This window comes from Camellia sinensis, chromosome 1, assembly GCF_055761805.1.
Source record: "Camellia sinensis isolate YWXY chromosome 1, ASM5576180v1, whole genome shotgun sequence".
Taxonomy (NCBI): domain Eukaryota; kingdom Viridiplantae; phylum Streptophyta; class Magnoliopsida; order Ericales; family Theaceae; genus Camellia; species Camellia sinensis.
The window spans coordinates 253,419,136-253,431,698 of record NC_138961.1 but is presented as its reverse complement, the minus strand read 5'-3'; the positions used below and the strand labels follow the sequence as shown (position 1 = coordinate 253,431,698).

Sequence of the window (12,563 nt, the reverse complement as noted above, 5' to 3'; positions counted from 1 at the left end):
CAGTTTTTGCCTTTGGAAAGAAGTGGGGACTAAACTTATTAGATAAGAAAGCTTGAAGAATGGAAAGTTTGCAGATGAAAAAATGGTGTGCATTTGAATGAGTTGATTATTTTCCATAGTACATGGTCACATTGTCTTTACCATTGTTTATAAGTTGTGTTATGTGGATTTGGAGATTACATTTATATTCTTTTATTTTGAATTGTTTTCTACAATAATTATACTGTACGTAATGGATGAAGTTTTTTAAATATATTTCATTACATCTTTTTGTGAGGGCCTCTATTGTTGGTTTTGATAAATCCACCACACTTTTATTTATAGATTATCAATAAGTATTACTTTTTATAAGTTTTGTTTTAATATTCTTTTCAAGTAGTTTTGGCTTATTTGTATGATTTATTTTCTAAGTGCTTAGCTTTTAATGACACTTGGCTATTTACATTTTTCAAGTAGGCTGATATCTACACATCTATCTTTCTTGATTTTTGTAAATCAAATTTTTTTTGTAATGGGCACCAATAAAAGCCAATAATAGGCATTAGTTAGTGTGGCTTGCACACGGCCAATTCGCTAGTTAGAGAATAAAATGTAAATGTGTCATAATTTAAGAATTTTACTATAATTTACGTTAAAAATAATTTATTTATTAATTTATACACATTTTTTTGGAACTAGTATTCCACGTAAAATTATCAACAATTGAATGGAGTAGCAAGTGAGAGAGAGAGTGGGAGAGATGATTTCAGAGAAGGAAGAAGAAGCATCAGTTCCTCGGAGCTTATCCTGCACCACCTGCTTTGATGCTCTCTGGTTTTGCTATTGTACGCCTTCCTTATGTCTCTCTTTCAATTTGAGTTCCTTTTATTGTTTTCTACATGTACCTGGTAATCGATATTTTTCTATCCAATTGATCTCCAAAACGAAAATCATTTCAAAAAGCTGATCTTCATTTTAATCTTAAAGATGTGTTTTTTTATTTTAATTTTTCAATTTCACTGTATTGTAAATCATTCTACTCGATATGCAAAATGATGATTAGGGTTATGGCATACATTTGTTTGTTCATGATTTAAAGGTAAATTTTTTTTCCCTTCAATTTTACTGTAGCTATTAACATGAATTGAATTCATTTGCATGAAAGGAACGTTAGAAACTTGAATTCACTGGCACTATAACCTGCTTCTCTTGAACAAAAATATGCCCCCCAATATACAGAGCCAACTATAGATCATACATATTGGAACAATTTGAGTGAAACAATTATTAGTTTTTGCTTCGGTTCTCAAAAAATTGATTTTTTGGCCTCCATTTGATACGTACTCGATCAAATTTTTATTCGTTAGTGGTTGCGGTGCACAAATACTGCTTTTATGTAGCCATCATAATTAGAGTTACAAATACTCATAATGATGAGTTCTCCCCCGCTTTTTGGCTTCTAATTTACTCTTACAACCATTTTAGCTCCAAACATTCAATTCAGATGTTGAACAACAATGGTATTAATTGATTGATTAGAGCAATAGTTTATACAACATTATTGGAAATTGTAAATATAAAAAAATGCAAAATAGAGCGGGACTCATCATTGCCAAGTAGCCATGAAGGTCTAAACAAGTTGGATAGAGCAACAACAGCCCCTGGAGACCTTTACTCCTCGGTGCACCTCTTGCCTTGAATAATTAGGTGAAAGAGAATTGTTACAGATGCCTCCTAGATCCATTATTGTACATAGAACAATAGAAGGGATTGTGGAAGTTCTAGATTGTTATAGAACTTTGTAGACCTAAGAATGATAAGTTCTACAAAAGTAATTTTTTTTGATCACTTAGTTATCGATACCGTATTCATGTGAAATCTTGAGAAAATTATAATACCGAATTATTTCAGCAGCATCCATTGAGGATTGTCCCCTACAAACTCCTAGAAAGATAAGGGAAATAAAGATAAAAAGATAGCCAAGAGATGCTTAATTAACTTTTTCCCCATAAACCCAAGAGACTCCTTGAAGACTATTGTCAGGCACCAAGGGTCCATTTAAGTTTGATGACAGTTTTATGCAGATCATGCATTGTCTACTCTACTGCAATTTCACTAGGCATTCACTTTGTCCTTCTTCAACCTCTTTAGTGGTTTTTTGTTTTTATTTTTGTTTTTGTTTTTTGGATTGTCAAACTAGTGGCATTCATTTTTTCTCAGCTCCACTCCATGAGATGCAGCAGTATTATAGGCTTGGTGGCCTTGATAACTGTTCCGGAAAATGGAATGCTCTTGTTGATTGCTTAACTCTGAAAACAAAACGAACTTCTGTAGTGGAGGTATGTCCTTAAACCTAAATTACTAGTAGGAATGCTAGTAACGACCTCAGTACATGGGTTCTAAAATCAGTGTTCGCATAGATTAAGGCCTGAAGCTGTTTTTTGGTTTTTACTTATACTTTGGGGTGATTGATGGTCCACTGCCAGATACCTTCTTGATGACCTATTACATGTTCTACCGGTCTAAATTGAAAGTTGCTATGATCCTTTATTTACTTTTTTTCTTTAAAAGAACATTTTTCTTTTAATATACGTCTACTTTGTTCATATTTTTTAAGAAGTATTTGTTAAGTTTTTTTGATAAAGATAAGATTCGAACCGCCAACTGCACTACTCCCTCTCATATGCCATGTTAGTGTCACCCTTCCCCCGCAACAATGAAATTCTTGTATGTGATACTAGAGTAATAGATTACAAACCCTGATTATGGTCACTTCCTAAAACAGGATAGGGTGACCATGATTATTCATTTATTATTAACTAAAGTCTGTTTGGACTTTTTTTTCCCTGTTCTTGTGTAACACCAAATTAAATGAAATTTCTTGCATATTGTAGGATGTAAGATCCTCTTTATCAAGTGGAAAAAATGGCTTTATATTGGTTGATCCAATTTCGGTTTTCTAGACAGTGGTAAGAAAAAGAAAAGGAGAGATACAATAAAAACCTGTGCAAATAGTTATTTGCTCAAGGTGATTCCAATTTGAACAACCTTCTAGAGTTAACGTCAAACCACAATTTTGCTATTTCTGGGTTAAGAATCAAGGTAATTACGTACACATTTTTAACAATATTATATATATTGATATCATGTGAGTGGAGCCGTTATTGTTGTTGACAAAATATTTTTTTCCCCATAATAAGTGTTATAACAATTCAGTTCTTGACTTTTAGTAGTCAAGCTCTCAGCTCCTTTTCTCAGTGTTTCTGTCCCTTGGATGTGTGTTCACCCTTACACATGTGAAATTGTGATTACTACCCTCATGGATGTGCATAGAAATACTGACTTGCAAATGAGAATCTAGTAGGCAGTGGCATGGCCAACATGTGTCCCGGCGTGTCCGAGGCATGTCGGTGTCCAACACGTTGTGGACACGGCTACGATGACTAATATGAAGTATCTGTGCTATGCTTCATAGGTACTGCCCTAATCAGTGATTGGTACTGATGTTTGGATTCTTGGCTTTTTGTAGCGGAGATGGGTACTTAAGGATCATCATGCTTTCATCACAAAGAAAATAAATAAAATAAAGACCTTGTGGTGTTGTTGAATGCTTTGACGTCAATATATAAAGAAGTTGATGCAGACAATTTTTTCTCTAGTAATGTCAACATAGTCATTAGGAAGGGAAATTTGGGGATAGATAACTTTTTAAAGGCAGAAGTTTGGAGAATCTTCTGACTTCTGCCTGATGTCTGTACTGAAGTGGTTGACCATTACTTGTACCGAAGTTTCTTGTCTGTCTAGAAGCTGGAATTACCATTGTAATGTTTTTTCTATTATCATATACTTGTATTTCTTCATCATAGCTCGAGATCATGCCCACATTTTAGGTCGTGATGGAGGGAGACAATTATGCCTTTAAAATTCAAGCAATGCCATGCATGGTTTTGAATATCGTCGACCAACTGTGTTGGGTGATGCGTATCAAGTTCTTGTCCTTCTGATACACCATAGTATATATTGGTTGGAATTGAAAATCACTTGTGTATTGGCCGGTTCCCAATATGTATCAGTTCATAGTCAATTCATAGCCAATTTGTAGTCAATACTGCCAGTTCATAGCCGATTCATAGTCAATATGGCAGGTTCATAGCCAACTCAACTCAAATATTTTTGAGGTTGGTGATTTTAAAAAATCACGACCACAACACCCAATTCCCAATACATATCAGTCGATACTCCCAATACCGTTGCTTATTCTGATACTGCTATTTGAAACTATGATGTCATGTGCAATTTTCCGTGTTCTGCTGCAAATAACAAGCTGATCGCCTCTTAATGCAGGAAATCCTGGAAACTCGAGAGAAAGCAAAGCCCCACATCTGGTCTTTTCGGACACCAGAAGAAGCGGCATCCCATTGGAAAGAACTTTTTGGAAATTTAGATGAAGTCGAATGACTTCTTCTCTATCTTCTATTTTCATCTTTTTTACTCTTTTCAAGTGTCTAGCAAAGACAAGAATAAGAACATATGAGAAACCAGGTTTAGAGAGGTCTTGATCTGCAAGGTTATCAACAGGTTTAAATGGTTATATGAGAAGTTTTTCTTGAGCAAGAGTAAGCATGACTAACAAATTTTCCGTTGTTTGACACACTTGAATTGTCCTTCATTATATTATTTGTTTTGAATATTAAAATTTAATTATTGTATGTCACATTTATGAATTTTATATTTTGTTTTGATAGTTTATATAGCATTTTTGCTTAAAAAATGCCCCACCTGAATTGAAACAAGAGACCTATATGAGAACAATTCTGATACTATCTCATTTCTCATATTATTAAAATTTGTCACGATTAATATAAAATCTAGTAATGTTGCTATCTATTTGTGACAAATTTGGCATGTTTTACTAAATTTTTATCAAGTTGAATTTTTGATCATTCACTTTATAAAATCCACTCTTGAATTTACAAAAATGTCATGTCATGTATTTTTTATTTTATTTTATTTTATAGAAATTCATATCAAAATAATTTGGGTAAATTACACTTACCTTATTGAAGTTTTTGACAATTACATAGACTTTTTATATGATATCAATAATTAAATTAACCTTCTTTATTTTTGAAATTATTATCAAGATTTTTCCATTATTAGGCTATCTAGCTGAATTTACTGATATTATACTGATATCATACCAAAAATAACAAAATTGTCAATGAATTACTTTATCTATTTGAATGAGAAGTTTCATTCACCTCCCTTGACGTTTTGCATATATATTATAAAAAAATCCATACATATTTTACCATTATTTAATAAAATTCTTAAATTTCATGCAATATTAAATAAATTTTTTAAACTGTTAAGACAATATTATATTATTTAATGTAAACCTTAATTTTTATTGATAAAATACTTGAAAATAAATAATCTTTCTAAAATTAATGTTAGATAATATCCTAATAATTTAATATAATACTTATTCCACACCACATAAATATCTTAAAATTTATTATTTTAAATAATGCATTTGTTATTTGAATTTTTTTAAAGTTAAAATAAAGAGTTTTATTTTTTTTCGACAATTTGCATTACTTATTTAAAAAATTATTATTTTATTTTTTCTCAATCATATATTATTCTCAAATTTTAATTTTTATCTTTGAGTCTAATAACTTCTAGTCCATGATATTTAAAAAAACGCAAGTTAATAAAAATAATTTAAATGGGAAAAATAAAGATGGAGAATTATATTTTAAGTATCATACAACAAATTAATTGAGTATTTTAGTATTCTAAAATAATTTTTCCGTTCAAGTAAAGATTAATTTTATTTTTAGGTATAAGAAATAAGAAATTGTTTGAATTGTCTATTATTCTCAAATAATTTATTGATCTTTCATTCCTTATTAATTAATTTTAATTTATTGTGAGGCGATTAGATTTTTTTTATTTCTATATTTATTTTTTATTTTTTTTAATAATGTGAGACTAACCTGCATTTTTTAAAAAAAATATGTATCGACTAGAAATTTAATGACTCAAAAATAAAAATTAAACTTTGTTAATAATATCTTAACAATTTAGGGATAAATAATTTTCTTACATATAAATATATAAGTAGGACAAATTGTCTGAAAAAAATTAATCCATTTGTTTTAACACTACTTTACCCTTTTTCTTTATTATATAAATTATTTTAAATTAATAAATTGTATTTATACTCTTATTTTTTTTAATTGATTTCACTTTTTTTAGATTGAGACCAATCCTCAAGAAATCGTCAACCTTTCATCAATAATACACAAATGTCAAGATTTGAATGAATTATTCTCTACAGTTTACCCACAATTGAATATGATAGAGACATCGACCCAACATTTTTAACTGAACGCACAATTCTATCTGTGCGTAACAATGATGTCAGTGACATTAATACTACTACGTTGAGTATCTTTCCAAGGAGTTATATGCATATATTGCAACAAATAAAATGCTTGAAGATAATAAAATTGATCCTACCATTACAAATAGATATCCTAATAAATATTTAAATTCATTGGATCCTTCTGGTAGGGGTGTAATCGGTTCGGGACGGTCGGTGTTTAGGTGAAATTTTGCACCGAACCGATAATGTTGGTTTTATTATATTGAAAACCAATACAGACCAAATTTTTTATCAAACCGCACCAAATCACACCGATTCAAACAGTTCGGTTCAATGCGGTTTAATCAGTTTAAGTACTTTCAAAATTAAGTCATTTCTTAAATTTGTAATATAATAAATAATTTATATAAAAATATTAAATTAGCCATTTGTACACAATTTTAACCATATCTAATCTAACCATTCACAAAAATACAAATAAAAAAAATAATAAATACAAAGGCTTGAAACTTTTACTGAATTAAAATTAGAAATAAAGTATAATCTCAGAACCAAAGTCTTGACATTAAAATAAAATCAAAACTTAAAACAATCATACCATAAGTCTAAACCACAAGTCTATCAAATAGAGCCAAAATATTCATTATATATTTAATATATATTATATATGTAAATACATTTGGTCGGTTTCGGTGCAAATCGGATATAATATATCAAAATCGGCACCGAACCGAAAACTGAAAAAAATTAATTTTCAAAACCGAACAAACCGATTCATATTAAAAAACCAACCAAATATGACCGGTTCGATCCGGTTCAATCGATTTAGTCGATTTTTTCGATTTTTCTTACATCCCTATCTTCTGGGCTACCAACTTTTAAGTTAGGGTTGCAAGTGAATTGTCCAATAATATTGTTATAAGAAATATTCCATCGAAAGATGGACTATATAGTGGGTGTTTGGGAAGTGAGTTTTTTTTGTAGGTTTTTTAGTTGTAGGATATTATTGGAGAAATTTTTTTTTGTGTTTGGAAAGATAGTTGGGTTTTTTTGTGGTTGGATGTGATGTTTGTAAGAGAAAAAGTGAAATGATTATGGGGTTTGATGTGATATTTTGTTTAGATTTGTTTTTTTTGGGTTTTGTAACCAATTTGTCTTTTAGTGGAAAAAAAAACAAAAAAACCAAAAACCCAACTTCCCAAACAGCGCCAAAATGGTACAAGATTGATGGTTATTAGGCGCGATACTCGTATAATTGAAGCTTAAATTTTAACTGGAGAAAAATTTGGCAATTTGGCATTCATATCAAGGATATTTTTGACACTATCTTCTTCAGAAATGCTTTTCCAAATGACAATACGCTAATTTCCAGTCCGATTGCCATATGTCTTGACCATTAATAAATCTCAAGGACAATCTGTGAAATTTGTTGTTGCGCATACCAGTGTTTAGCCATGGGCAATTATATGTGGCATTATACAGATGCATATCTGTAGACGTCCCCGAACGTCCCGGGAGGATGAATCCCGTTCTGTTCATATTGGGCTCACTACAGTTCGGACTCTCAAATTGTCACAGTTCTTAATCTGAACCAAAGAATCCAAATCCGACAAATCGTTTTGAAAAAAAAACAGATTTTTAGAAAAGAAGTGCCAAACATGGACTGCTTTGCCAGATACAGAGTCGCCACCTAAATATTTTATTTTGAGAAATTTAGGAAACCCTGACTTGGTGCCAAATGCCACGTGTCCGTCATCACCAAAGTGGTCTCGGCTTGGGAACTTGGGTACGATTGGGGAAGGTCAGCTATGAGCATCCCCTCTCGCCCGATCAAAGATCGGCCTCTACTAACCGTGATATCTTGTTTTGAAAGCATTATGTGTTCCTATTTCGGTTTAATTAGCTAGAATTACTATGTGATGCGCACAGCAAAACAAGTATAGACTAGATCGCCTAATTTGGAACAAAGCATCGCATATCCGTTTGTTTGGAAAATGTTTTGAAATTTGCTACTCGCGAGTAGGCTAAAACACGAATTTTGATAAGATATTCCAACTCAAGCAATCCAACCTCCACCCACAGGCATTCAGGCAGTTCATATCACATAAGCAGCTAGCCTCATGGTAATCATGCTATCGTGGCAACACTCACACGCATGCAAAGATGCTAAAGCATAAGAACTTACCGAGTACCCCGAGCCAAAACAAGAAACTAGTTAGTAATCATGCATGATCCTAGTTCATGTTAAAATGACTAATGCATCACATACAGAATGTCGCTAGAATAGGCTCGGCTAATCTATGGATGGCATGTGAAATACACAGATAACATGTATTCGAGTTAGATTTGAGATACTATGCAATTAGTATGATGCACCGAGCCCAGTGCATGCAAGGCTGATGAATGATACACGCATGCATAGCATAAGGTATGCTAAATTAAACGTGCCCTAATACTAACCATCAAAAGCAGGTAAGTAAAAGGGAGAAAGAAGTGGGGGTTGGAAGACATGCACACACGCACCCACACTTATTACAAATTCGCCCTCGCTCGGAGGGACCAAAAGAATAATACAAATTAATTAACCTACAAGCTAATTAAATATTACAGATCACCTAATTAATTAACAAATCAATTAAGTAAAGAAAGCGATAAAAGTCCTCGGGAAGAGGGTCCAATGCATGCGCACTCGGTTTCGCTCGGGAGTCCATTGTCATGTACAAGTTGCCTCTGTTTTTCCTACTCTGCTCCTCTGAAAATGGCACAATTCCCAAGGAACACTTTCTGGACATTGGGGAACACCACCGGCCATAAGGAATGGTCACCGGCCATGGGGAATAATCACCGGCCATTGATTAAGCTCTCGGCCATCCACACTTGGTCGGTCGGCAATAAAGATGGCCGGCCGGCCAAAGCTTCCTGCAGAATCCTGTTTTGACAGCAGCAGAGAGTAAAACAAGGCATGGCAATGCATCCCAGGCAAATGTGTGCACCAACACATCCCTTATCATGTTTATGACTCAAAGGGACATAGTTCTTGGTTCTCGGACCACCAATCGCGCATTTCAATGCGTGATGGCCCAAGGGGCCAAGTGTACCATTTTGATTTCAAATGTAATGCGATGCATATAAACATACAAGGGAGTCTTCAACCTCTATCATGGCTTGATCAAGAGGTGAGGCATGCATACCAATGTAATGCAGCTTAGGCATGTGAACTAGGCATGCAATATGATCATGTAAGCAAGTAATGATGCTAGGCACACAACCTAAGGAATCAATCATGCAAGGCATGGAAAGACAAGCATAAAAAAAGTAATGTGGGCATGCAAGTAGGCAAGGCATGTGACAACATGTTAGGCAACTTAACCAAGATAAATGCATGCCAAATGCAAAGCCATTTAAACATGCAACAACACATGATAAGCCAAGTATGCAATCGATACATAAGGTGAGCATGCCACAACATGCGAGAATGGACTTAAACTAGTTTGGGCAGCTCTATACTAAGCCCAAAACAGTGGCCAACATGCTCGAGAATGAAGGCAAAGTGACATGTAAACATGCATGCACACAAGGATCAACACTTAAGCATTAAAGAGCAATTCTCAAGCACACCTAAAAGGATGCAAACATGGGCAAATGGCACGCATTATAAGTTCTGAAAATCATGTCAGGAAAGGTGCCAAACCAAGTCAATAAGACAAGCTAAGCATGCAACAAATGGTCCAAGTACTCAAGGCAAACCAAAGAGGCTTAAACCAAGGCCAAGCCAACCAAGCCTCATAAGGCTAAGGGGACTTAAAACAGGTCCAATGTAGACCTGAACGAAGCTAAGGATGTACCTAGATGGCATCTAGGTGGTCTAAATATACGAGCATACAAAGAAGCACATTCATGGAGCATAAGGCAATAACCTTTTAACACATTGAAGGAGCATCAAATGCAAGCATATAGGCATGTTATAAGGACTGAAATAACATGGTAAATGGTTCCAAACCACTGAAATAATGCAAGTAATGCATGCTCATGGTCCATGCACTTGAGGTTCACAAGCCAAGAATGCAAAGAGGCTATATTAAGCATGCCATGCTCGACCAAAGCAACCAAAAACAGAACTTCAACATGCTAAAACAAGCACAAAAGCTTCACAGAGCTAAACCTAAATCATGCTAGAACAAGGGTCTAAACCTAAAGCATGTTAAGGCAAAAATGTGGCATTACAAGACATGTATGCAAGGCATGCAAGGTGTGCCCAAGCTAATATGAAACAGAGGTAATACATGGCAAAATACTACCAAATAACAGTTAAGGCATGGTCAACATGAACCTAAACTAAGTGCTCACACATGAGGCAAAAATGGACCTTTTCAAGGACAACAAGGAGAGGGGGTGGCCCCCTCCTTCTTGGGACCTCAAGGCACCATTCTCACCACTGAAATCCCTCAAGATTTCAGTGGTGAGGAGGCTCAAACAAAGTGGTCCTGGAGCTCACCCAAAATGGCACAAAATGGGACCTAACAAGCCCTAAGAGGGGTCAAACAATCCCAAATGCCAAAACACTCTTAAACAACTATTTTAAGCAAGTAAAAATAGAACTTTATATGTTATACACGAAGCTTAAAAACAGTTGCAAGATAGGTTAAAAAGCTACGCAAAAATGGGGTAAAAAGGAGTAAGTTCTTACCCTTGTTGACCCTCTTCACAAACAATGCTCCAGCTGCCTCCTTTAGCTCAAAACCAGCCAAGAACTTCAAGAACGGCTTCCAAGGACCTCAGCTACTAAGGAAAGGTGTAATAGTAGGTGTTTGTGTGCAATAGTAAGAACAAACACACACTAATACACCAAAAGGAGGAAGAGATATAGAGATAGAATATATGTAAACCCTAACCCTAAAACTCAGAGTTCTGGAGCTTTTTTTGGCAACCCTAATGGAGGGAGAAGAGGCTCCCTCTTATAGAGCTCACTATTGCAAAGCTTCTCAAGTAAGCTAGTCAAGAGGGAGATCCCTCCATACACGTGTATGGAGGGGAGCAAAGTGGGTTCCAGCTATCACAGCTGGCACAAAAATATCTGACAAAGCAGATGAATAGTGGTCGGCCAGCCAAAAATGCGATTTGACCAAAATAGATGGCCGGTCGACCATCTAGAGTGCCGGTCGGCCAAACATTTGGCCGATGGCAACAAAACACAGCCGGTGGCCTCAAGCCATGGCCGGTGGAGTGTGGGGATGGCCAACAAGCCATTCCCTGCCCCTCAAAGGCAAAACACAAGTGTTTGGTGCAAAACCAAGCACAAAACAGTCAAGTCGAGAGATCCTGAGGCAGGGCGCGTGGCCGAGACCTCCGGGAACTCAAGACGAACACAAACAAGGATGATCACCGAGTGTTCAAACAGTGACGTCCAAGTCTTGAGGACGGTCAAAAATGGGGTGTCTACAATATCCTTTGATCGTATTCTCCTCCTTAAAGATAGTTTGGATTCTACTACAAATATTGTTTATCCTGAAGTGTTATTGTAGTATTCTATGTAGATTAAATCACGTTTTATCAAAAGGTAAACCATGTAGATTTATTTCTATTGATTATACAACTTTTTTTTATTTATAAAATTTCAATTTAATAATAATTGAAAATATGAATTTTTGTAGGATCAAAAAATCTATGGAGCTTAAAAGGACAAATACGACTAGGTTGCTTTGATGGGGATGTAATAAGGTAAAAAACAAGCAAAAGTGTTTTGATATGTATATTTCCAACAAATGTACTAATCTATTTTTTTGTTTTCACAAATTATCAAATTGTTGTTCATGTTCCTCATTGGGGATACATATAAATTGATACAAAGACTTTTTTGGAAAGTAATGAGGATGAAGTTTAGGCAAACACATGTTTGAAGACATGTTATTGACACATCTTTTGTAAATCATACATATTTTGGAAGAGTGCTACTATTAGCATTCCATGAATTATTTTGGACCCCTCAATTTTTAACTTTTTTTTTATTACAATAATAACCTCAAATAAAATTATTAAAAAATACATCATTAATTTTGGGACACCCCATTTCACAATTAAACCCACACACCACTACATCATGAATTAGGGTTTATGAGAGCATTCACCTCCATCACCATCTATCCATCTTCCCCAAATCTCACCTTCAAAACTTACCCACCCTCAAAACCTT

General features: G+C 34.4%; 1 protein-coding gene across 2 annotated transcripts; it reads left to right on the top strand.

The window, feature by feature from the left end:
* The first annotated feature begins 450 nt into the window (after positions 1 to 450).
* Positions 451 to 4,593, top strand: LOC114314591 (uncharacterized). Of its 2 annotated transcripts, XM_082902665.1 has the most exons (5): positions 451 to 824; positions 2,200 to 2,318; positions 2,874 to 2,891; positions 3,040 to 3,081; positions 4,324 to 4,593. In XM_082902665.1, the coding sequence occupies exons 1-5, from the start codon at positions 740 to 742 to the stop codon at positions 4,435 to 4,437; spliced, it is 378 nt and encodes a 125-aa protein (XP_082758791.1). In that variant the 5' UTR covers positions 451 to 739; the 3' UTR covers positions 4,438 to 4,593. The 2 variants fall into 2 exon arrangements, with proteins under 2 accessions (XP_082758791.1, XP_028098525.2); XM_028242724.2 differs by lacking the exons at positions 2,874 to 2,891; positions 3,040 to 3,081 and having other exon boundaries at positions 572 to 824.
* The last annotated feature ends 7,970 nt before the right edge of the window (positions 4,594 to 12,563 follow it).